General features: G+C 44.7%; 1 protein-coding gene and 1 pseudogene across 1 annotated transcript in view; one reads left to right on the forward strand and one right to left on the reverse strand.

The window, feature by feature from the left end:
• Nucleotides 1-18,671, reverse strand: part of ACE2 (angiotensin converting enzyme 2) — a 42,081-nt gene extending 23,410 nt beyond the window's left edge. The window contains exons 1-7 of the mRNA XM_075538567.1: nucleotides 18,397-18,671; nucleotides 12,606-12,764; nucleotides 11,309-11,402; nucleotides 9,500-9,643; nucleotides 7,119-7,216; nucleotides 4,850-4,955; nucleotides 2,264-2,361 (exon numbers count right to left, since the gene is read on the reverse strand). Of these exons, the coding sequence (XP_075394682.1) occupies nucleotides 2,264-2,361; nucleotides 4,850-4,955; nucleotides 7,119-7,216; nucleotides 9,500-9,643; nucleotides 11,309-11,402; nucleotides 12,606-12,764; nucleotides 18,397-18,660 (963 nt within the window). The 5' untranslated portion in view covers nucleotides 18,661-18,671. The remainder of the gene's footprint in view (nucleotides 1-2,263; nucleotides 2,362-4,849; nucleotides 4,956-7,118; nucleotides 7,217-9,499; nucleotides 9,644-11,308; nucleotides 11,403-12,605; nucleotides 12,765-18,396) is intronic.
• A 6,485-nt stretch (nucleotides 18,672-25,156) lies between these two features.
• On the forward strand, nucleotides 25,157-25,706 carry LOC142433165 (mitochondrial pyruvate carrier 2 pseudogene; annotated as a pseudogene).
• Nucleotides 25,707-25,957: the final 251 nt, after the last annotated feature.

A 25,957-nucleotide genomic window follows, 5' to 3' on the forward strand; every position in this document is an offset into this window, starting at 1 on the left:
TGAAAAAACATGCTAATAATAAACTATGAATATCCAAAGCAAATTGCTATAAAAATGTTTTTTAAAAAAAGCGACATTCTGACATAGCATCGGGTCATAGACGTTGGACTGACTTTGTAGGAACTGGTTTGGGCACAGGCATCAGGAGCATGGGAAGATGGGGCACGGGTGGAGTTTAGGCTGCAGCCTCAAGGTCAGTAGTGCAAACCGACCAGCTGATCCATGCGAGGAAGCTGAGGCTCTCTCCTCCTATAAAGAGTTATAATCTCTCCTGGGTATCAGGAGTATAGACTCGCGAAGGCATCAAGGTCCTTTTGCAGAATGTAGTTCATCCTTCTGTAGTGAGCAGCAACTGGAGTCTTGGGTCCTCTGAGTCTCCCTCAAGGGGGAAGAATGATGAAAGTCAAAGACGTATGGAAACATTTAGGCCAATGGACAAATGGACCTTGTAAACATCGGCCTCCAAGACCCTGAGATCAGAACTGGATTCCTAGCTACCACTACCTATTACTGAAAAGGGTCCCATTTGAGGATTCTGACTGCAGTGGGAGAAATGTAGGACAAGCCCCAAATCATAAAAGGACCCCAGACTTACTAGATGGATGGGATAGGTGGAACCTCAAAACTATGGCCCTGTAGTCACCCTTCAAGTCTGGAGCTAGGGGAGAACAATAAACTAGTGAAGGGCAGCGTTTAGCCAAGAACAAAGTTCCCAGTGTTAGGAAAGAATCAGGAATGGAAACAGGAGACCGGGAGGAAGTGGGGTAAGTAATGATACATTGTGGAAATTGGAATGGAGGCATTCAGTACACAATAAAAAGTTAAAAGAAAAAAGCTCGTTTCTGCATCTACAACACGGAGCGGAGCTATCACAATGCTGGTCCTGGGTAAGGGTAGCATCTGGAAAGATGGTGGGTGTGAACACCCTGTAGGAAAAACTGAGGAGCTACAGGCAGGTAGACATCCACTGCTGCTCAACTGTGAGGTGGGCCCAGAGAAGCTACATGCCTGCCTCCCGCCCTCATTGGAGAAAATGGGCCTCAATCTGCAGAAGACGAGTTTGGAAGGCCTTGCGGCTTCATGCGTTTTTTCTACAGTGGACATTTCCCGAGGGAAAGTATGCATTCAAAGATGCTCATTGCAACGTGACTTACAACCAACCATTCATAGGACGGGCATTGTTCATTGCAATGTCACTTCAACTTACTCATGGAAAAATGGACTTAAAAGTTAACAGAAGTTTCCCATGATCTTTTTGAAGGCCCCTCCTATATAGCTAGCAGAAGGTAGAATTTTAGTTGAAGAAAAGAATCATTATAATTGTATAAACCACCAAAGACTGGACTTTCTACTCCCATATACAGTTATAATCTTGGAAATCCACAAGGGGTCACTGTGAGTCAGCATTGACACCATGGCAGAGAGAAAGGAAAAGAAACGAAATCTATGAACGGGGACACAGAAGTTAAGCAATTATACTGAGATGGTAAAATACCATCATCGTAAAATGAGGAGGCCTGGTGGCTTAGTGCTTATGGGTTGGCCTGCTGCTAACCACAAAGCCAATAGTTCAAAACCACTAGCTGCTCCTCTGGAGAAAGACAAGGTTTCTGCAACTGTAAAGTTGTTGTTTTTCCCCTCACTGCTAATGAGTTGATGCCAACTCACAGCGACTATAGAGAACAAAATAGAACTACCCCCGTGAGTTGGATGCAGCAGATAGTTTTGAGCTGCTGACCTTGTGGATTGAAGCCCAGTGCATAATCCAGGATCCTCAGTAAAAAGTTCCAGTCTGGGAAATCCACAAGGGCAGTCCTACCCTGTCCTATAGGGTTACCATGAGTGGCATTGACTCAATGGCAGAGAGTTTGGATTTTTCAGTAAAATAGAAGTGAAGTAAAAATTATTTTACAGGAGAAGAAAGGGGTGATGGGGGCAAGTGGGAAGGAAGAAGCAAGAATTATGTCCTGCTCCCCGCCCCTCAGGTACTCAGACCCTAAAATGAGAGATTTTTTTTTAAAAGAAAGAACTTATTTTAAAGACTCATCATATGTAGTGTTGATCTTTTCCATGAAAGACCAGCTACACAAGAAAGAGAAAAAAATACAAAAAAAGACCAGCTACATGAGGAAATTAAATTTAAATGAGCTTGAAAGGTTTTTATTTAGATGACTTCATAGGCAAAAGATAAGAGCAAGAAACTGTCATAAAAAGAAATAGAGTTGAAAATGTAGATTGGGTTTGTAAGACCTCTTCTTCATACCTGCTTCACCATTGCATCTGTGACATCTATGTTGGGTTTATGTCCAAAAGGAACTGTCAAAGGATACAGATTGGTCCAAAATCGACCCCACATATCACCTAATTAAAAAAAAGTCCTGTTAACATATAAAAAAGACAGTAGAAATATAGACCTGATTGTACATTACACTTGTTTATACCTCCATCATCTCCTCTAGCAGGTTTCAGTGGCAAGCAAGACATGATGGGGTTAGGCAAAGTTCATTTGTAAACCATTCCAGTTTCTCCCATCTTCCCTTCTCTTATCATGTGAAAGCCCAATTTAATCAATATATGGGCTATCAAATTACTGACGATTAGAAAGGGATGTATATAAGGCACCATCCACAAAACATTACAAATTAACTATGAACCTAAATTCAAGAAATTTTACAGGCTCATCATTCCAGAGTGGCAGCTAACTAGTGACCAAGATTCACCTTTGGCACTTCAAGTGTCCCTGGGTGGCACAAATGGGTAAAACACTGACACTGGCCACAAGTTTCGTGGTTCCCACCCACTCAGATGTGCCTCAGAAGAGAGGCCTGGTGATCTGCTGCCTTGACCTACTCTGCACACATGGGGGTTAGAAATGACTCCACGATAATAAACATAGTGATCTACTTAACTGGTGATTTGTTTTCAAAAAGAAAACTGCTAATAAAGACAAATGTGAAGTTCAATGCTTACATTTTAAATGAAAAATTCTATCCATCCTAGAAGTAGAGGGTGTGTGACATTTGGCTCAGGCCATATGTAAAAGACCCAAATGTGAGCCAAGTCACAGTGTGGGGTACCTCCAAAAATCAAATATGACCCTAGGCTGCTGACTTATATCATCTAGAACAAAGCAGTCAGGGTATTATTGTCCCGTGCATTGGTCAGGCCTCATCTAGAGTAACTACTTAGTCTGGGCATGGCATCTGAACATATGGTGATGGCCATTGACAGTGTATGACTCATTCGGAGAACAAATGGGGGAAACGGGATTGTGGGGAATGACAGGAACTTTGCGCAGGACATCGGACTTGAAAAATGAAAAGGGTATATACATGTGATAATCATCATAGTCATGAAAATGTATGGAGCATGTGTATTTGAGCAAGTAAGTAATCTTGGTCCAGCTATCATGCAAGATTTTATGAGATATAACAAAAAACCAAACTCACTGCCATCGAGTCAATGTTGACTCATAGCAAGCCTATAGGGCAAAGGAGAACAGTCCCAGTGAGTTTCTGAGACTGTTAACTGTTTATGGGAGTAGAAAGCCCCATCTTTCTCCTGTGGAGTGGCTGGTGGTTTCGAACTGCAGACCCTGTGGATGGCAGTCCAATGCATAACTGCTTATGCCTGGAAGGCCGTCTTTTAGATGTAGAAGAATCAAAACATTCAGGGTAGCCTCCAAGCATGGAATAATTCAGTTCTACGTAAGGTCGAATTATCTTATCATTGGTACCACCTACCAATTGATTAGTCTGCCTTAGAAGAAAGAGTCCATCATATCAGACATGGTTAAGCAGAAACTAAACAACTGCCTATAACCTGTACAGAGGATTTATAATTACTTTTGAGTAAAAAGACTCGTTGGGCCCTTCGCCGAGATGTGCTCCTGCTCACAGAGCTGACATGGGCTATAGAAGAGAACTGGCTACAAGCAACCAAGCCTGACTGCAATGGAGAGGATGTGGCATGCATGTTATTTGGCCTCACCTGCTGGGGCCACTGTCTGGATGGGGACATACAAAGAGCTAGCTCCAGACCTTGGAGGGTCTACAAAGGTCAGGGGCAGGCTTCAGAGTTCTGTAACACTGATTGGCTTCCTAAACTAGGCTTCTTCTTTAGTGATGACAAAGATTTCATTCCTCAAATAATTCCAAGTCAAGGACTAACGGCAGTTGCAAGTGAACTTCGCATGCTTTCAGTCAGGCTATGAGTTAGTTCTGGAAAACCTTCCTCTCGCTCCTGATCACCTCCGGCCTATGGTTTCTTCCCTTTAGCAGTACAGCACTGAAACCTTCAGTTCTAGCTGATTCCCTCTTGGGAGCTTAGCTAACCCATGTGAGGAGTACAAATTACCTGTCCCCATTTCTGTTCTCATTTGAACTTGGCCTTCATCTGTCTTTGCTTATCTGAAACAATCTGTCCTTCAAATTGTGGTCAGCTCAATCTGCAACGGAGGATGATTTAAAAATCCCCTTTGGAGCCCTGGGGACATAGTGGTTATGCACTGCGCTGCTTCCACCAGATGGCAGTTTGAAACCACCAGCTGCTCCGTGGGAGAAAGATGGAGCTTTCTACTCTCCTATGCCGTGACAGTATTAGAAACTCACAATAGCAGCTGGGGCGCTATGAGTCAGTACTGACTTGATGGCAGCGAGTTTGGGTTCTGCTTTGGGATTCTTCTGTTGAATGAAGCACTTTCAAAACCTGACTTCTAGCATGGTGCTCCTCTCTTTTCAGTCACAGACTTTTCCAAAAAGTTTTATTTTGGAGCCTTACTCCAAAACTCAATCTGACTTAAGCACATACCAAAGAGCCAAGTACTCAGAGAATTCCCGGGGTTTCTTACCAAGCAAATGGGCAGGGAGGCACCCAGTTGGACTGATTTTCTGAGGGTAGACATCCATCAACTTTCTCCTCACATAGGCATGCAGATGTTCATATAACGGTTTAATCTGAAAAACCCGGAAAGAAAGTTGAGAACCCAGGGTGCATATTTCCAATTTCCGATCCCAACCCCCCAACCTTTAAACAATTTTTGAATCTCAATACAGATTGAGAACATGCTTGCTTTCCCTCTCAAATCCGCTGGAGCGTTCTAAAGGCAGTCCTGCTTGGCAAGTATTGATGGGGAGGAGTGCCACTGTGGGAAGCAGGAAAAATTCCTTTGAAGGCGTCACCTACTTTGTTTTGTAAAAATCGAGGTATCATGGGATCAAGTGGGCAAACAACAGCATGAAAGACTAGATAAGAAACATAAGGGGCAGGGCAGTGAGTCCCTGTTCATGGGGGAGGCACGACTTGGAAAAGGAGGCTGAAAATGGTTGTACAACTCCAAGATGACTCAATCAATGTCAGTGAATTGTACAGAGAAAGAAACTGTTGATATCTGTTCTGTTGTGTACACTCTCAACAACAACCAAAAAAAGAAATAGATTTTTTTAAACCTAATGAATAATGTTTTTTAATTTTTAAAAATCATTTTATTGGGGGTTCATACAACTCTTATCACAATCTATACATATATCAATTGTGTAAAGTACATTTGTGCATTCATTACCCTCATCATTCCTAAAGCAAATTTAAAAATTAAAATATAATCTACCATCCAGAAAAGGCATCCATGTTGAGTAGAGTTTTCTTATGTATGAACTGTTTTAGTATGTGACAATCCCGATGTCATAATTCAATAGTTCTGTTGCATCAAGACGTGTTGTATATTGTTACCACAATCAGGTGTAGAACAATTTCCTCATTCTTGTATTCATCATTATTAGCTCCCTATTTCCTCCTAACCTCCACTGCCATATGCCCCAGGAACCCTTAATACAGTTATTGTCTCTGTAGATTCACCTATCTTGTTTTGCTGGACATTTCGTATCATTGGAATACTGCAATAGGTGGCCTTTTGTGTTTTGCTTTTTCACTCAGCAGAATGTTTTGGGAGGTTCATCATGCTGTTCATTCTTTTTTATTAGTGATTGGTATTCCATTGTGTGGCCATGTCTTCGTTTATCCACACACAGCAGCTAAAGAACAGCTGGGTTGTTTCCTCTTTGGGATTATTACAAATAATGCCACCGTGAACATCTATGCTGAAAACTGCTTGTGGCGATATGTTTTCATGCATTTGGGTAGCTGCTACAGGAGCAATAGCTGGGTCATGTGCTAAGTATATGTTTAGCTGTTTAAAGAAACTGTCATAATATTTCCCGAAGTGGCTGTATGACTTTACATGTCTACCAGCAGTATATGAGGATTCCGATTTCTCCATATCTCTGCCAACACTTGGTGTTGGCAGCCTTGCGAATTCCAGCCACTCTGCTGGGCGTGTAATGGATTCTCCTCATGATTTAAAGGTGCATTTCCCCAATCATTTTTTTTTCTTATTTACTTGCCATTTTTCTCATTTCTTTGATGAAGTACTTATTCAAATCCTTTACCCGTTTCTTTCGGGAGGGTTTGCTTTTGCTCCTTCCTGAAGCCCTGGAAGCCCTGGGGGGAGCTCTGCTCTATCCTATCGGGTCCTTCTGCATCAGGATCAGTGGGCTTGGGTTTGGAGCCCACTGTGATGCTGATGGTGGAGCCCAGAGTCACACTAGAAGCTTGAAGGGGCAGAAACAAAAGGAAACACGGGGACTAAATGAATGAAAGAACGGGCACTGGGTAGTGGGGAGAAAGCCTTCTGCTCATAAGACATTCCCTTCTCCACAAAGGCTTCCTTCGGTAAAAGGCTAAGGAAATAATGGTGCCAGCTGTCCTGAAGAGGAAGTAAAGCCTATGGTTCGGCCAATGAAGAAAGATGGTTGCCTACCCCAAGTAGCTCATGAAGACCATTCCTGCTGATCGTCCTTTTGAAAAGGGAAGATGTCTCTAAATTGATTTTGTTGCGAGCATGAGCTACTATGGGCAAGAGCGGCTATGTAAACATAATAAGACATAATTTCTACATGCACAATGTACTGATGACATCCTTCCAGCTGTACAACCACTCGCACCCTCTCTCATTAGCAAACTCATTACCCAAAAAAGTCTCCATCTAATCTCTCAAATATGTATTGTACTTCTGCTCATCTTCTCTGACTACCTGCTGGTCAAAGAAGAAGTGCCTAAGTTACCTGTTCAAAGGTATGTTCCACATCTTTAATCAGTTGGCTGCGGGTATACTCAGTTGTTTCATAGTCTCCTCTCCAGTAATCCCCATAGTCCTCATAACCTGTGAAAAAGAGTGGGGAGGAAGAGGAGAACGAGGAGAAACACAAGAGACATAATTTAGCTTTGTGGGAACTTAAACAAAGCTATGGGTTTATCACATTTTTAGTGCCCATCTGCACATCAACTCAAAGGGAAGCAAGTAAAGGAAAACACTAGCTAATAACTGTTAAAGGAGCCAGGCGGGATAACAGTTGAATACTTGGCCACTGGCTGAGAGGTTGGTGGTTCAAACTCACACTGAGGCTCCCTGGGAAAAAGATTTGGCAATGTACTCCTACAAAGATGACAGCCTAGAAAATACTATGGGGCAATTCTAATCTGAGTTGTACTGTGAGTTACAAACTAAATTGACAGCATCCAATGACGACGACAATGAAGAGGACCTTTCATTTAGCATGTTGAAAATCCTACAAGAGTATATCATTATTATAACCCTTCCTTTCTGTGCTGGTTGGTCCCTGTGCTTGTACTCCTATACAAATCAAAAGTTTGGCAGTTCGAACCCACCCAGCAATACCGGGAAAGAAAGTCCTATGGCAATCTGCTCCCATAAAGAGTACAGCCAAGCAAACCCTAAGGACCTCCGTTTTCTGTTACATGAGGTCACCACGAGTCTGAATCAATTGGAAAGCAAGGGGCTTGGCTTTCCTAGTGGTTACGTGTTGGGCTGCTGCCTGCAAGGTTCGAAACTACCAGCCACTCTGAGGGAGAAAGATGAGGCTTTCTACTCACATGAAGAGTTATAGTCTCAGAAACTCACAGGGGCAGTTCTACCCTGCACTCTTGCTATGAGGGCAGTGAATGCGTTCAGATTAACAGCATGCTCCTCCCAGAGGGGAAGTCACTTATCCAAGGTCAGATGGATGGTCAAGAGCAGAAGTGCACTCCTATTCCCTTCTGCCTGAGTCTTTTAACTCTCATAGGTCAGTTTGCATCTTGACCTTTAGAACAGAACACACGCTAGGACATTTGAATCATTTCACCCACATGTTGCTGCGTGCCTTCAGTTTTCAGATGTCTTGGGCCTGTTTGGGTTCTCAAATGACATGCAAACTCAATGTACCTAATAGACATGCACAGCACATCTTGATGTGCTTTCTTTAGTATTTCTCCGTCAGGCAATGTGAGCTTGTGTTGGGATTCTCAGCTAATCCAGTTAGCGAACTCTTTTCAGGCACTTAGTTTTACAGACACTTTGGCAATGGCGGATCCAGCCAATGAATAGAGGAATAAAATAGTTGGAGGGAGAGTGATGCGGGATATGGCTGTGTTTGTTATTGTTGCCTAGAGCTTGCCTAGAGCTTCGGCGACGGCGGATGACATTTAGAAAGGACAGATGAAAAAATTCTTCCTTTCTCTGCCCCAGGAGGCTATGAATCGCCACAGCATGATCGGTCTTTTCTGGCTGTGTTGTGGTTGAGTGTCGTTAATGTGGTCCCAACTCAGAGCAACCTCATGGGACAGAGTCGAGCTGCCCGGTTAGGGTTGCCTAGGCTGTCATCTTTATGGGAACAGATCCTCCGGTTTCTCCCCCGCGGAGTCCCCAACCTTTCAGTTAAGGGCTTTGATCACACCACCACTGTGTAGCCAAGAGTCCTTTGAATTCTAAGGGCAACTGCTGAAAAGAAGAAGGTTGCTGCTGAAACTCATCTGATTTGTTCTTTCTTTCTGGGGTGACACCCTGAGGCAGACACCTCCCCCACCCTCCCATGACCTCTGAGAATGAACTCTGACTATGTGGGCCAAGATGTAGAATCTACATTCAATTTCTAGACTCCTTTACGGTGGGGGATGGCGGAGACCTCACTAGATAGTTGCTTCCTTTGAATTCTTGTAGAAAACCTTCACTCCTGAGCTCTTCAGACTTTAGAATGTCAAGGCTTCTTCTTGCAAGGGGTACCCTGAATGGCTCAGCAGATGAGCTTCCAATTAGGGGCAGCCCGGATGTGAAAGGGCGGATTTGGGCATCCTGTGAACTGGCCCTGTGACCCATTGAGGACTTCCAGACCTCTTTTGTTTAAACAAAACAAAACAAAAAAAAAAAGGAAAGAAAGAAAGAAAAAGAAACCTGGTGCTGTTGAATGGCTTTGGACTCAGGGAGACTTTTTCTATTACAGCAGAAAACTGCTTCAAAGGGTTTTCTTGGCTGTAATCCTAATTCAAGGCCACTCTTTCCCCTGTGATGTCATTAGTTGGGTTCTAGCCGCCAATCTTTAAATGAGTAGCAGAGCACCATCCACTGGGGTCTCCCAGGGAGCTGTCCAGACTCTGCAGACTTACTTACCATTCCCTCTTGCCATCTCATTTTTCAGGTCCACATATTCTTCATACAACGGCCGGAGCTGCTTGCCGATCTCAGCCCTCCAGCCTTCCCAAGCCCAGAGTCTCTCGTCATAATCTGTGCTGGTTTCCATGATGTGATCCAACCCTGTTATCACAAAGCACCCATGTAAACCAGCTTCCATTTGTAGGCCTTCTATGTGTAAATAAGCATAGGGACTTTAAAGGGGTAGCAGCAAGATTAGCAGCTAGCCAGATCACGTCTGTTATGAAAAGAAATTGCATTGCTTGTTCATGTCTGCCTGCAAGGAATGCAAGAGTAAAAGAATTGCTACTAGGATCCGGTTCACACTGCACAGATTTATTCCCAGGACGTGTTGATACATGTCTCTGTGCTCAGTGAATGGCTGCAGGCACATTCTCTCAATAATACTTCCATCTCGGTCTTATTAGGGTGTCTTAAAAAGAAAAAAAAAAGAAGGAAAGAAAGAAAATGGGTACTCTGTGCCATGGGAACACAATGACTTTTAGGTCAGGACTACCAATCACATTTTTTATCAAAGCCCAAGTGGCCATCTTCCCAAGTCATTGAAGCTTTGCCACAGGTTCTGATGTTCTGCATAAAACCATTTTTTGATGGATCAGTCATTTTAAGGAAGGCTGGCAAGATCTCAAAAGATCAATTCAAGGAAGAGAGGTGACCTCAGAAGTTTCTGGCAACTGGGTTTTGTCTAGATAAAGTTTCCTTGAAGGACACAGAAGAATCATGGGGTGGGTGGGTGAGGCTTATTAGGAAGAAGTCTTAAGAAAATTGAAAACAACATCAGTAAGGAAAAGGCCAGAGATTTTGTACTTTTCTCCAGCGGGACCATGCGCTGCTCATTGTTCAAGGGGAACAAGGGCTGTCCTACTAGCATGTCCTGGGAAAAACTAACCCCATCCACCCTACATCCCTGATCTTGCCCCTTTAGAATTCTTTTGGTTCCCACGTATCCAAGAACATTGAAAAGGAACACAATTTGAGTTCCTCAAGGAAGGCAAAACTGCTGTTTTCATTTGGTGGAAATCAAAGAGCACAGGCTTCTTTGGGGGAAGGGCTAGAGCTATGGAAATGCCATTTTCAGGCCTGTCTAGACCTAGGAGGAGGATAAGTTGAGAAACCATCACTTCATGTGTTGATATGTTTGTTCAATAAGGATGTCTATGATTTTGTAGCAATACCTTTTGCCTCATCCTTATAGACACTACTTGAAATGATTATAAATGCAATGAAATTATATGAGCATGACCAAATTTACCAGAAGATCTTGCTAGACATAAAAAAAACATCTACATGTTGAAACTCACATATTTGGAACTTTATCTTCTTTGGGTTAGCCAGACAAGGACTTTCATAACTTCACACACACACACACACACACACACACACACACACACACACAAATGGCTACTCAAAATAAGTAATAGGGGCAGTAGTGATTTGGCAGTAAAGGCACACCTTCCATTGAAGAGATCAAGGTTCAATTCCTGGCCAAGGCTACCTCCTGTCTGCCGGGCGCGGCTTACCTTCTGCTATGAAGCTGAAAAGATTTCAGCAGAGCTTCCAGACTAAGACAGACTAGGAAGAAAGGCCTGGCAATCCACTTCCAGAAATGTGCCCGTGAAATCTCATGGATCACAACAGTTCTACCAAAAACCAGTCCTGGAGATAGTGCCAGTCTGGGCAACAACTCATTTTCATAGTGCCTGAGACCTCCACAAATCTTGGCCCAACTCCATGGCAGCTAACAACAATGCAAAAAGAACAGCCTACCTGGCTCAAGAAGAAAGCATTTCCCTGGATCATTGGGATTACAAACTTTTGCAGTACTGTAGACGGTGCCCATTGTGTTGAGAATCGTGTCCAACTGTAAAGGAAAGGTAATAAGCAATGTAACCATAGAAAAAAGGTTAAAGATGTCCTTTTTGGCCATGTGATTAAAAATATTTATTTATCTCCATATATTCTCATACACCAGGAGTAATGTCTTTGTTGTTCTACTTCCCCCGCTGTCCCCAGAGCCAGAAGGTGGAACCAAGTGCAGGTGAGTGGCTTTACTCTTAGTAGTGGGGACTCTGCCCCCTCCTGAAAGAACCCACACATGGAGTTGCGATCTTGGGGAGAGCAGAACCACCCATCCCTGAGTCATGGCTCTTCACCACTGGTTAAGGCGGTTGCAAAGGAAAGTCAAGAATCGAAGGAGGCAACTGTTAGACAACATACTTGACTTCTCCAGCTTAGCAGGGTCCACATTTTGGATCAGCTAATTCTTTGTTGGGAAAGAATTGGGAAGCCATCTGCATATGGTAGGGTGTTTAAGCAGTCCCCCCTTTTCCACTCGGTGCCAATCGCATGCCCCCAGATGTGAGGACCCAACTTTGCCAAGTGTTCCCAGAACCACTGGCATACATTAAGTGTGCTCTTCAAATAGTGTGGTCTTCAACAGCTCCCCCCTTTCACTCTCAAAAGGGTCCAAGTGTGACAAATAGAAAACATGAAAATGATCTCTTGAATATGAAATGCCTAGAATAGGCACATGTATAGAGATCAGAGTTTAATAGTGGTGACCAAGGGTGGAGGGAGCTGGGGAGGCGAGGGAGAATCATTGCTTAGGAAGCAGTGAGTGTCTGTGGATAGGGATGGGAACACTGGCAACAGATACTGGTCGTAGTTGCACAACGTGATTGGCACATAGTGGGCAAGGGGGGCTGTTTAAACACTGTATCACCATGTGCAGAAAGCTCCCGGCTACAAAGAGACCAATCTCATTGACTTGAACAGAAGAAAAATGTTTAATTGGCAACTATTTATATATACATATATGAAGATAGATATATAGATAGATAGATGATATAGATATATTGTCATAGCCATTTTTAAAGGGGCAGGGGAGAGTCCCAGTTTGGATGGTAAATTTTATGATCATCCCACCTAGACACTGGGTTCTTGCTTAAGGTCAGTATTGCTATCTGTGCAGATAAAGGAAATAGCCAGGGGTGATAGGAACATTTCAGAGTTCCCAAATATTTAAACTCTTGGACCCCAAGATAAAAACAATCCACAAACGCACCCGTTGGCTCTTCTCTGCTGATAGCACCGATGACCCTTTATGCTGCAGGGCCTGTAACTGAAGCTTGATGATGGGATTGGCGATTTCTTCCAGTGAGAAATTGCTGGCCAACTTTGACTGTTCTTCATAAAAGGTAGACCACTTGGCCCCAGCTTCACTCTACAGCAACAACAAAAATATACACGGCAGTGAGGATGGTGCTGTCGGAAGGCATAGAGCATAAGCTATGGTTCAGAAACCATCTGGTGAAAGGTTTAGTCCTCTCCTTGGCTGAAGGTTAAGGGTGATGAGGCCACTCTTGGTCACTTTCTCTTTCTGGCTCATTGCCTCGTTCTTCTCAAACCCCGCCCCTTCCCCCGCCCCTCCCCATCACGAATCCTGGCCCCAGAGCTGCAATGGAATTCTCAGAGATGATTCACACTGTGAGGCCCTGGGCTGTGTGGTCTTCGTGCTGTGACATGGGTGACTTTTCCAAGGAGTCAAAGATGGATGTTTTAACAGGGGAACAGAATAGACTGCCAGGTAGACTTAATGATTATGGTGGTGACGGAAACCTTGAGAAACGAGATTCTTTACAGAAAGCACCTAGGTGCCCTGGTGTAGCCCAGAGGTTCTGATCTTCAATGATGACCCCAGATGAAAGTTGGCCTCAGGTGTGGCCCTATGGCGGTGATGGTCATTTTCTACCCGCAAAAGAAACCAAATAGGGATGTGACCTGATGGATATGGTGTCTGGAAGGGACAGCGGTGGCTCAGATAAGATGAAGAGAATAGTGACCGTTAGAACGGAGAAGCGAGGCTGGGGTAGAAAGGGGGTAGCCGATTACAAGGATCTACATACAACCTCCTTCCTGGGGGACGGACAACAGAAAAGTGGGTGAAGGGAGACATCAGATGGTGTAAGACATGACAAAATAATAATAATTTATAAATTATCAAAGGTTCATGAGGGAGGGGGGAGTGGGGAGGGGGGGAATGAGAAGCTGATACCAAAGGCTCAAGTAGAAAGCAAATGTTTTGAGCATGATAATGGCAACAAAAAAATGTACAAATGTGCTTGACACAATGTATGTATGTATGTATGGATTGGGATAAGTGTTGTACAAGACCCCCAAAAATTATTTTGAAAATGGAAAGAAAAAAAAAGAATGGAGAAGCATTTCTCTCACTGGTGTGCATATACAGCATTTGAAGAACTCTAGTTTCAGTGGGTGTTGAGTTGATTCCTTGGTGTCCCTTGGCGGGGGGGGGGGTTGGAACCCACTCAATGTGCTTCCAGAAGATCACAGTCCTGCAAACCCACAGGAACACCAAGGGCATCAACTCCAAAGCTAATGGTCTCACCATGGTCCTAGCAACTGAGAGGGATGTTTCCATTCTCAATCTATGCTGGAAGCAACTCAAAATGCCCCTAAAGTCCTCAGTCTCAGAACATTATTTTTGATTATTATACCAAAGGACAGCACGTTGAACAAGGGCATCAGATAGAATTTCATTTATCATTACCATCCTGAAGGGCTGCGCTTTTCCATCACGAAGAGATTCCGCAAGGTTGCCTTGCATTTGGGTCCCCAAGGACCTAGTATTCCCTTTTTCTAATACTATTTACAATTTATTCTGTACTTTTCCCCTAAGGCTCCCAAGACCAAGTGAAACAGATGGCTTAGCAGTTGTGCTGAGAATGAAAGTCAGTTCATACATACCAAACAGATGATTTAGGCCTGGGTCGATAGCTATGTATAATTCTTGTACCTGAATAATGGATGAAATGAATATATAGACAGCAGTTTACACAGCTCCGGGGCTCGAAGGGACCATTTCAGAGAGACAAAAGGCAGCGACGGAACCAACAGCCATGTCTGTGGCCAGAGTTGAGCGTTCAGGGCAAGCCCTCATGTTCAGGACCACCTCCGGCAAGCCTTACATATAAGGATTGCTCCTGGTGCCTGTTGTCGAGTCCCAGAGTAGAACTGCCCCACAGGATATGCTTGTCTGTACTTTCCAGGATGGAACATGTAAAATCTTACATTCGAGTTTTCAAAAGTTCACAAACATACATTGCTCTTTTGGAGCCCTTGCCATATGCATCATTTGGAATCCCTAGACTATGTGCACTGGCTGTTGGCCAAGAAACAGGCGGTTTGAGTCCACCCAGAGGCACCTCGGAAGCAAGGCCTGGCTACCCACGTCTGAAAACCAGCCACTAGAAGTCCTATGGGACAAAGTTCTACTCTCCCAGGCCTGGTGTCACCATGAGAGTTCAGACGACCACCCCTGTCCTCCCCGTGGTGTCGCTGGTGGATGGCTGGCATGCTGCCAGTGTGCTTGGATCAGTTAGCGACTGCACCAAAATGTGGAGGTGATTCGACAGCCTATTTTGTGTTACTCCAAGTCCCGTGATGGGGAAAGTTCAGTCTCACCCTGGGTGATGTCACTAAAATGAATGTTATCTACTCTTCATGACAAAGAAAAACTCGTCTGAACAAGGATCCCAGGGCATGTGATTCCTGTTAAGTCGGATCTAATCTTCCACAAATGTAACTTACCCGGTCATCATGGTTACCTGCTGAGAAATGTTGCCTGTACCCACCAACCTCCTTACATTCCAAGAGACAAAGTCATCAGGGACGTGACTTGCCCAAGGCAGCTCAGCCAGCTAAGGCAAATCAGGAGAGCACTGGATTTCTTAATGTCCCTGCCACTTGCGGAAGTCCCTGCATGGTACAGAAGGTTCACTGCAAAACAGGAACTTCGAGTCCACCCAGAGGAGCCGCAGGAGAAAGATCTGGCAATCTGTTTCAGGAAACGTAGCCATTGAAAACCCTATGGGACCCATGCACTGAGTCTGGCTCACAAGCAACAGGTTCATTACATTAAAATACTTCCTCACAGTTTGATATAAGAACTTCCATTACAGGTCAGGTCCATAGATTGACAAACCCTGTCTTCTGATTTTGAAAGTTACACCAGGGGACAATTTGGGAATGGCAGATGGTCTTCAATATGCCGTCCTGGTTGAACACGAACATACACACGTCATTTTGTGCACAGTGACCCTATGCACAACAGAACAGTGCCCCATCCTGTGACATCTGTGAAATCCTTCTCCTGTGTGAGCACAGGGCTGCAGCCGTCATGTCCATTCATCTCATTGAGGGTCTTTCTCTTTTTCCCTGACCCTCGCCTTCCCCGCAAATGATCCCTCTCTGCAGGGAGTGGCTCCTCCTGATATTGAAAGTATGTGAGAAGAAGTCTTGCCACCCTCCCCTCTAAGGAGCATGCTGACTGTGTTTCTGCTAAGACAGATGTGTTCGCTCTTCTGGCACGTATGGTCTATTCAGTACTGTTCACCAACACCACGATTCTCAGGGGCCCATTCTCCCATCTTCCTTCTTCAGTCTAGTGTCACATGCATATGAGGTCACTGAAAATCCCATGGCTTGAGTTGGGCATGAGTTATGGTCCACAGAGTTGACTACCTTTGCGTAGTCACTAAATCATGGGTAAACATCTTTCTGCTTTACTCTGCTAACAGCCAAGAGCCATCTGAGATCCGTCATCCCATGTCCTCTTCTGAATCCAGCTTGCATGTCTAGCAAGTCTCATGGTGCTTGGGGTCACCGTGAGTGAGGGATCAACAACAACTAGGATCATCAGCTCCTTCGTTTTCCAGCTGAGCAAAGTAGGGCTCAAGAAAGTTAGGAAACTTGCCCTATTGGAGCTTGTAAGAGTCAGCGTGAGGATTTGAACCCAGCGTGTCTGGCCCCAGAGTCCACACTTAGTCCAAACATTAGACCCTTACACTTTACAGTGCAAATATGATCTCCCTGCCCTGGCAGGATATCATATCTCAGCAGCCTTCTCGTGTTCGGATCACTTGTGGCACCTCCCACAGTGCCCCCATCCCCTAGGACCATTCAACAAATACAGCGAATGCACAATACACAGCTCCCGCCAAAACCAGATTTAAACTGAGGAAGAGTAATGGTGAGGAGGGACAGAGAAGAAAGGCAGGAACACACACACACACACACACACACCACAGCTCATCAACCTGGGACAAGTGTTTTTCTGAGCTTTAAAAGATAGAAACATCCCTATGGAGCGTGGGGGTGGGGGGGCACTTCTCAATACACTCAGTCGATAGGAGCAGGGGAGAAAGAATCATCCTCACCTCCCCCATTGCCTCCCTCCCCCCAGGCAAGCCCACCCATGGGCCCCAACTAGCATGAAGTCATCCTTCACCATCGCTGAAGGCAGAAGAGACCAGTCTGCTGGCTTCCTACAGGGGACTCTTTCCATTTTTCCTTTAACAGACCCACGCTTTCCTGCAGTTCAGCCACATGGTGAGATTTATACCCTCCTCTTCCTGGCCTTTGCTCTAATCAACCAGGACGATTCAAAGGTGCTTAATGAGCCAAAGAGATGGTTTCCGCACACATCCCATTCCATAACATGACGCTCCACACAGCTGCCACCTGCCTTTTCAGCAACCACCCTAGTAAGGATGGCTACCTGTTGTCCTGTGGCGTTGGGGGTTCCTTCCTTCTTTGCAACTACATCCTGAGGCAGATGGGAATGGTGTGAAACTGCGGGCGCAGAGAGGCTCATTAACTAGCTCAAGTTCTTACAGCTCAAAAGTGGTAGAGTGTGGATTTGAACCTAGACAAGCTAGCTCCAAAACTCTTTGGCGCGATGCTAGGACATCTTCCTTTACTGCCACCCAGGACAATTCAGCTAACACACAAGACACAACACACGACTTTCACCTCTCGCCACGACCAGATTTCAAGCGAGGAAGAGCAAGGGTGAAGAGGAAGAGAGAAAAGACAAGAACAGCCTGCCCCAGGACCCTCCTAGGCTATCCGCACCAGGATTTCTCTGAGGTTGGGAAAAATAGAAACATCCTCTTGGCAGATTTCTAAAGAGGCACCAGGTCTCAGATTTGATCAGTCCAGTGAAGGGCAATAGTTTAATTTAAACATGAAAAGCTAATAAGCATGGCGGGGGGTAGGACTGGTGGTCCTGAACAATCCTTCTGAAAGAATGTTTTGCTATACAGCTGTCTCACACACACAGAAAAGTATTCTCTGAAGTAATGCGATTCCATTGTCCGTGACTTAAGTGCATGAGAAGACTGGTCTGGGGTGTGTGAACGAAGAGATCCTAAGACCCTTGCAATAGCCAAAGCATCTTGCTTTCCCAAGGCATGCTGATATTTGTCAGAACTGGTTTAATTATAGCTTTTCCTGGAGGGCTCTGGATGGATTTTGTGACCTTTAGAAATCCCTCGGAACTCTCAGACAGGGAGGGAAGGCAGTCACAAGTCCAGCGATACCCGACCCCTGGTTAACTTAATGACTAGCTAAATCTGCCACTAAGCCGCGAGTTGCATTTTTCAGTTACTGTATCATTCGTACGGAATCTTTAGATATCCCTGTTGGCATTGGAGGCTTGGGGAAATTATTAAACTCAATCCTGGATGGCAGTTCCACTACATGTTTTGACTCCTTGACAATAATGAGAATCATGGCCATAACTCTATTAAAGCATGCCCCCTGGCTTCCAGGAGTCTGCACTGAGACCAATGATTTCTATGGCAATACTATTCCAAATGAACCCCAAAGTCAACTACATTTAGACATCTGGCACCCCAGAATCAGGTTGACAGAAGCAAACATTTAACCACAGAGATAAGAGAATGTATATGATTTCTGTTTTCCGTTTTATGAGTAGTAATCTCTTCTTTAAGAAGCAACAAATACCCTTTTATGTCATCAAAAGAACTCACCATCTTTTTGGCATTCTCTTCGGTAATATTGGTGTTATAATTCCAAGAAGCAAGGGCACTTTCGTAAGACACGTTTTCGGCTTGCTTGTTAAATTCGGTCAGATAGCTCTTGGCCTGGTCTTCGGTGGTCGATTGAGCAAGAGATACAGCAACAAGGCTGAGAAGGAGCCAGATAGTGCCTGACATCTTCCACGAGCACCAAGATCCCATCCACTGAAGAAGTCTTCCTGTAGTCAAAGCTCCTCGTGAGCGTTCCTCTCTCATCAGCCTTTGAACTTGGGTTGGGCACTGAGCAGAGAAGATAAAAAAAAAAAAAGAGGATGAAGAAGAAATTTAAAAAAAATAGAAAGCACAGCCAACCATCTGCTGAACTTATATAGAGTTCATCGTGGAGGGAACAGATATATAAACAGATTTTAGAATGAAATTTTTTTAAGGAAACCAAATAAACAAATGTTATTCATTAATCCTAGAGAATCATAGCTCTCCCAAGCACTTTACGGCCAAATCAAAAGTTTTACATATGGTTAATATGTTACTAAAAAGCTGTTTAAGATGTCCTGAAAGTGCCACAATTTTACAGTGACAAAAGAGGCCTCTAATTAGGGACCATGGGGGCAAGCTTGTTGCCTTATAGATACGTTTTTTCAGACAATTCCATTAATAGTTTCCCAGCCCCATTTCTTTTTATTTCTCTTACTAAATAAATGGCTCAGTCTTGGTTCTTATGGAATGCATTTGTTTTTATCCTGATAACCTTTCATTTTTATGGATATTTAGAAAAATGCTGAGAGTATCCTCCCGCCCCCCACCCGCACACCCTTCCATCCCTCCTTCCCTCCACAGACTAATGCTCTGAGTCTGAGTCCGACTTGGGACAGGTTAAGAAGGTCCCTTGTCCCATTCTGAGATGACCCTGTTAAACACTGGAGCTAGGACCTACTGTGCCTCCTTCCCTTTCACTCACCTGTTCCAAACTCCGTGGAGATCACAAGGAAGGGAGAGTGTGGTATGAAATCCAAATGGCGTCCCAGCCATCCATCCCCTGTGATCACACCCACGTGGGATCCGGAGAGGTTTCGGTGGCTGTGGTGTTAAATTTCAGGAGCTGCCTTGGGACGATAGGTCTGAGTGTCATAGATAAAAGAGAGGAAGCACTCGAAATGGCAGGGCTCATGGGCCTGTTTGACTGTGATTGTGAAACCTTCACACAGGGAAACGTTTCTGCACCCAGAAAAACAAGTCTCCCAACCTCAGGTGAAATGATAGTGACCAGTTGTCATAGTCAACTCCAACCCACAGTGAGCCCATGCAGAGTAGAGCTTGTGCTCCATAGAGCTTTCAAAGTTACCAGTAAGCAGGAGAGGTAGAATGACCAACTAGCAGCAGCACTTTTTTCCTCAATCAGTTGTTGTGACCTACAGTAATCTGTCAGTAATCTCTGTGAATAGTTCAAGAACAAAAACGAGGATAGCATCAGAAACTTACAAGGGCAGTCCTACCCTGTCCTATAGGGTTACCAGGATGGTAAAATGAGGAACCTTGGTGACTTAGTGATCAAGAGTTGGGCTGCTAACTACAAGGTCAGCGGTTTGAAACCGCTAGCCAAGCCTTTCCTCCAAGGCATCTCTGGGTGTGTTCTGACTGCCAACCTTTTAGTTAAGAGTCAGGCCCATAGTTTCCTAGATTATGGTAGATGGGTGGAGGGTGGGGGCTGGGGGTAGAGGTCCATGATAAGTAACACTGTTCAAAGTGATTTGCATTTACATTTACAAAGTATTACCACCTTTCATCATCATCATAAATCGATAGGTAAATACCAATCACCATTTTGCTGACTATGAAACAGAGACTAAAAGAGCTCACACTGCCCCAAACACACTCAGGTTCGCGAGCCACGACCGGAATCCATGCAGGCTGATTCTAGAGTACATACGGGCACCTGAGTCAGTTTCAGGCAACAGTGGAAAAGCACGCAGGGAGGTAGATGAAGACTTCCCTGCAGTGACGATGATGGTTTGGTTTCACTGCATAGCAAAGAACCATTACGACAACAATCAAAATAGATAGGCCTTTTGCAGCAAAAAGAAAAAGTCGCTGACAAATATAAGACTTACTGTTAATGAATGGAACAAGAAAATAAGATGGGGAAAATATCAGTGTGAAAAGGTCTGTCCCAGCAAAGTTCCTCCACAAGTCAAGGAAGCTGAGAAGAATTTGCTTCAGGCAGGGGTGGGGGTGAGGATGGGGGGTGGGGTGGAAAACAAGCGAGTGGCAGGTTCTGAACAAAGAGTTGGAATTCTACTTTAAGAAAAGCTGAAACAAAACTCCATACAGGCCATTTCCTGAAGGCAGTCCTTGGGTTTCAGGGTGGTGGAGAGAGGGGAAGAAAAATAAGCGAAGTTCAAATTCAATTCATTGAGGCAGAAAACAAGATTAACACGATCACTTGGGGGGGGGGAAGAAAGCAAGGGATGAAATCTCAAAGGTAAAAGCAGGTGGACAAAAAGTCTGGTGAAACAGTGAGGCGGAAAACTTCCAGAAGCACTGAAGCTATGAGGAATGAAGGCATCAGGAGAATTGCCTATCTCGATTTCATAGCAAACCACTTTTTCAGCTAGCACAGGCCAAATGGTTGCAATTCCTGTTTAGTCTCCCCTGAAAAGATGCCGATGGTTACTTGGAAGAGACCTCTCATTGGTTTGGAGAAGGCAGACTTCACGGAGACATAGGATAGAACCTAGAAATGCAACCCACATAAAGAATGAGTTGTCTTGGGGTAGGAATGGGAAGTCAGAAGAAATGAGAAGACAAAGCTCTTCATATTTTTCGAAAGGATGGGGGAGTGCATTTCATGAACTCAAAAGTAGAGAGTTTGATCTCGACACCTGGCTAAAGAATAAAATGTAATCTTTTTACAGTGTAGTTTCCACTTAGAAAAATATCTCTGGTTCCACTAAGAAAAAAATCAGATACTGCTTGCCTCATTTCCTTCCTGACAAGAGACTATCATTGTTGTGAAGTGCCATCAAGTGCGTTCCAGCCCATAGCGACCCTGTGCACAATAGAACGAAACACTGCCTGGTCCTAAGCCAGCCTCACAATTGTTCTTAGGCTTGAGATGAGACTAGAATTGTAGGGGGGAGGGGAAATCCAAAGAGAGTGTATCTGTCATTTTACTAATGCATTTCATAATACAGAAAGTTGTACAAGTCAATCTAAATATGCTTAAAACAACCACAACACTATGGGATTAGGTAGTCCTCTGAACAAAACAACAGAGCATCTTTATTCAGTAGTTGTGGTTAGTTGCCATGAAACCAATTCCAACTTAGGATGACCCCATGTGTGCAGAACAGAACTGGGTTCCTGTGTTAGTCCGGGTAGACTAGAGAAACAAATCCAAGGACACATATGTGTATAAGGAAGAGGTTTATATATAAGGGCAATTGTACATTAAGTAAACATCCCAACCCAGTCCAGTCCAAGGCTATAAGTCTGATATCAGCCCATATGTCCAATACTAATATATAGAGTCCTCTTCAGATTCACAAAACACATGCAATGACGCCAAATGCAGCATGATCACAAGCCAGTGGGTAGAGAGTCATTGGGTCCAGTGGCGTTGTAAGCACCTCAGCGCTGGCAGGGGTCTCTCTATGGCTTCTCCGGCTTCAGAGGTCTGGTTGCATCCATGTGTCTTGTCAGCTGCAATGTCTCCCAAGGAGTGGCAGAGAGAGTCTCCCCCCTCCAAGGAGGAAAATTCAGGAATCCCCAGAATCCTTAGGGGAAGGTCATGCCCACACAGAGATCTCATTGGCCATATCATGATTAACAGCCTAGACTCCACCCCTACACTCTTAATCCTCAAATTGACACTAGATTATGTAACCACAGCTCCATTCTGACCTTTCGGAAACAGATTGCCAGGTCTACCTTCTGAGGCACTTCTAGATGGGCAAGTAATCATGTGGGGCTCAAGCAGGGACTCCGTGTTCATCGATTATCTAACAATGATTCGACTCTGTGCATATGCGCTAATGAATAAGATAAGCCCCTGGGCTCATGGCATTCTAGGAGAGAGCAGTCGGGATGAAAGAAACAAATAGAGAAATCTGATGGCATGTAACAAAAAAGATAAGGGAATGGAGAACGATGGGGATGGCGAGAGAGAGACTGCCTATAAGAGGGCCTCTCTGAGAAGGTGACTTTAGAACAGAGGCCAGGAGGAAGGAAGGAAGGAAGGAAGGAAGGAAGGAAGGAAGGAAGGAAGGAAGGAAGGAAGGAAGGAAGGAAGGAAGGAAGGAAAGAAGGAAGGAAGGAAAGTCTTGTGTTATCTGCTCCAGCCAGATGAAATAACCAGTGAGAAGAGTGTAGGCAGGTCAAGAACATCAAAAGACTGTTGTGACTGGATTGCCAGCAGGCAGGAAAAAGTGGCAGGAGGTGAAGTCTGAGAAGGAACAGGGGGCCAGCTCAAAGGAATCCTAGAGCAAAATTTAAGACTTTGGCTTTTTCTGTGGGGAAAAATGGGAAGACATGAGAGACCTTTGAGCAGAAAACTGATCTGATCAATGTTTTCATATGATCACTCTGGCTGTTGCTTCAAGAAGGGACCCTGCAGGGGTGAGGGTGCAAGCAGGGGGATCCATGGGGGAGCTTCTGAAGCACAGTAGTCACTCTGGTTGAAGATACACTTAAATAAGAATTGTAAGTCCAACTTTATTGCCCAAGTAAAAATGACTCCATCTTAGACCCCCTAAGACTTTGATGCTAGAAGCATTAGCTATCAAATAATCTAATCTAGTGCACTGTGCTTATTTCTGAGCATCAGTATGTTTGAGAAAGATGGAGTGCATCCAGAGGAAAATAAACAAGAAAGTAAATTGGCTGATATGTCCTATAATCTGAAGCACAGTTCTGGCATGGAAGAGACAATAGAGTGGACCGTTCTCTTCCATCATGTGACTGGCATTTCAAAGAAGACTCTAGGTAGTAATATAATGGATTTTCTCTGCTGGGTGGTGTAGTGGTTATGCATTTGGCAGGGTCAGCAGTTCAAAGCCACCAGTTACTCCATGGGAGAAAGATGAGATGGTAAAGAGTTAGAGTCTCAGCAATTCCTTAGGGCAGTTCTAACCTGTCCTATAGGGTTGCTATGAGTTACGGGTTTGTTTGGGTTGGGATTTGGGATTTTTTGGGGGGGAGGTGACTTAGACACCCAATTGTTTTATCGCAATGATGTTAATAGGATATGTATCTCTTAGGGATGTTGCCAGTATTATATGAACACAGAGGACAATTTTGAGAGCCTAGTAATAAAAGCCACACAAAATAAGATGGAGCTATGCAATCCCTAGGGAACGTCCATTGTTCGACGATTTAATCAAATCATCTGCAAGTTTATCTGTGAAGGACATTGTGGCAACGCTTGGCCGGAAACTGGACTCAAAGATTCCCTTGGCCACTAGGATCCTGTATGGCAGGAGATTTGCTGAATCAGTAGGATGGAAGAACCCATGAAGGGAATGAATAAGGCAACGGTTCTCAACCTGTGGGTCATGACACCTTTCACAGGGGTTGCCCGATTCATCGCAGTAGCAAAATGACAGTTATGAATTAGCAACAAAAATAATTTGATGGTTGGGGGGGTCACCACAACATGAGGAACTGTATCAAAGGGTCACAGCATTAGGAAAGTTGAGAACCACTGGAATAAGGGCATCTGCTAAAAAACTCGGGCTGTCCGTCAGGGACAAGCCCACCCACAGAGGACTTTTCAGGACCACGGTGTGCTTCTGATGACAGCCAGGGTCGGTGGTGAACGCTCTGATTTGGATGAACCAGGTGGAGAACTGGAGATCAATACCATTCTTTAGAGGGAAATGAGAAAGTCGTGGAAGTAAACGGCTCCCTCCCAGCATGTAACAGAGGCTGGCGTTGTGGATTGCACACACATAGCATCAGCCTCTCTACCTAAACTCTTCATAACAACCTTGTCAGGTATGCATTAAAAGGTTCCTTGGACAATAAAGGACACTGAGTTCCCAAGAGTTCCCATTACTGGCCCCAATTCCAACAGCGGGTATGTAGGAGAGTTAGACTTGGATCCGAGGCTGGTTAAGAGACCTCTACTTTCCACCTTACCTACTCGGGGCACATTGTCAGGAGAGATCAGTCCCTGGAAAAGGACATCGTGCTTGGTAAAGTAGAGGGGCAGTGATGAAGAGGAAGGCCCTTGACCAGATGGATTGACACAGCGGCTGCAATAGGATCAAACACAGGAACAATTGTGAGGTTGGGCAGGACTGGACATTGTTTCTGTTCTGTTATGCCCAGGGTCGCTATGGGTCAGAACCGACTCAATGACACCTTACAACAACACTCTCCACAGAAGGGCCCTGGGCAGTGCAAACAGTCTGGGCTTGGCTGCTAATCAAAAGGAAGCCTAGTGGCACACTCGTTAAGTACTCAGCTGATAATTGAATTCTATTACAGGTGATTCTAATTCTCTGGGAGGCTCCATGAGAGAAAGTCCTGGTGATGTAGTCCCTGAAAGATTGTAGCCAAGAAAACCTTAGAGGACTCCATGGGACTGAACAACAACAACCCAAACAATGGAAAAGGTGGTGAATCGAGGGAAAAGGCGCCCTAAGGAGGAGGAGGATGCAAGGCACTGTGGCTGGGGAAACTGACCAGCTGTCCTCGGTTGTCAGCATGGCGACTCTCCCGTCTGGCTGCCCACAATTACTGGATGGCAGAGATGGTGGCCACCGGTGCCGCCCAAGGCCGGTGGGCCACCTACCACCGGGACCTAGATATAGTGGAGCTGATGTTGCCTGAGAAATTGAGGCCATTGGTATCAGTCCCTCATCCTAGGGCTCAAGAAGAAAGCAAATGTTTTGAGAATGATGATGGCAACCAATGTGCAAATGTGTGTGACACAATGGATGCATGTATGGATTGTGATAAGTGTTGTACGAGCCCCCAATAAAATGATTTTTTTAAAAAAAGAAGAAATTGAGGTCCTGGCAGGTCTCAGGACCGTTTTGTGGGGCCTCCCATTATGAAAGGGGAGATGGTGTGCGCAGGATTGGCTGACTTGGCCAGACCTGCCGAAAAACAGCACTGCACCATCTGTGGTTTGGCTGGCTACGGGGCTTATTTGGTCAACGTACTCACTTCTCATCATTCCCAAAACCTGGAGTCAGTTTGCAGTTCACTTCTTCCTGGGAGCAGCAGGAGCCTCTCCACGCCTTTGTATTTGGAGATGGAGTCAAGAACTCAAAGAAAACACATCAAAGAGTTTCTGATCACCTGGACAGTCTAGATGTGGACGGAACCCCTGAGACCTGAGTTGACTTACTATTTGGTTATGGATAAGGTGATGCGAAACCATGTGAACGTTTGGAAGATAAAAATACATTAACTGTACCTGGTAGCTGGTGCTTGATTTAACAACAACAACAACAACAACAAAAACACAACAATGCAAATTTAATAGAAGAAAAGAAAGAAAGAAAAGGTGGTGATTTGAAGCTACCTAAGCATCCCTCGGAAGAAA

Source organism: Tenrec ecaudatus, chromosome X, assembly GCF_050624435.1.
Source record: "Tenrec ecaudatus isolate mTenEca1 chromosome X, mTenEca1.hap1, whole genome shotgun sequence".
Taxonomy (NCBI): domain Eukaryota; kingdom Metazoa; phylum Chordata; class Mammalia; order Afrosoricida; family Tenrecidae; genus Tenrec; species Tenrec ecaudatus.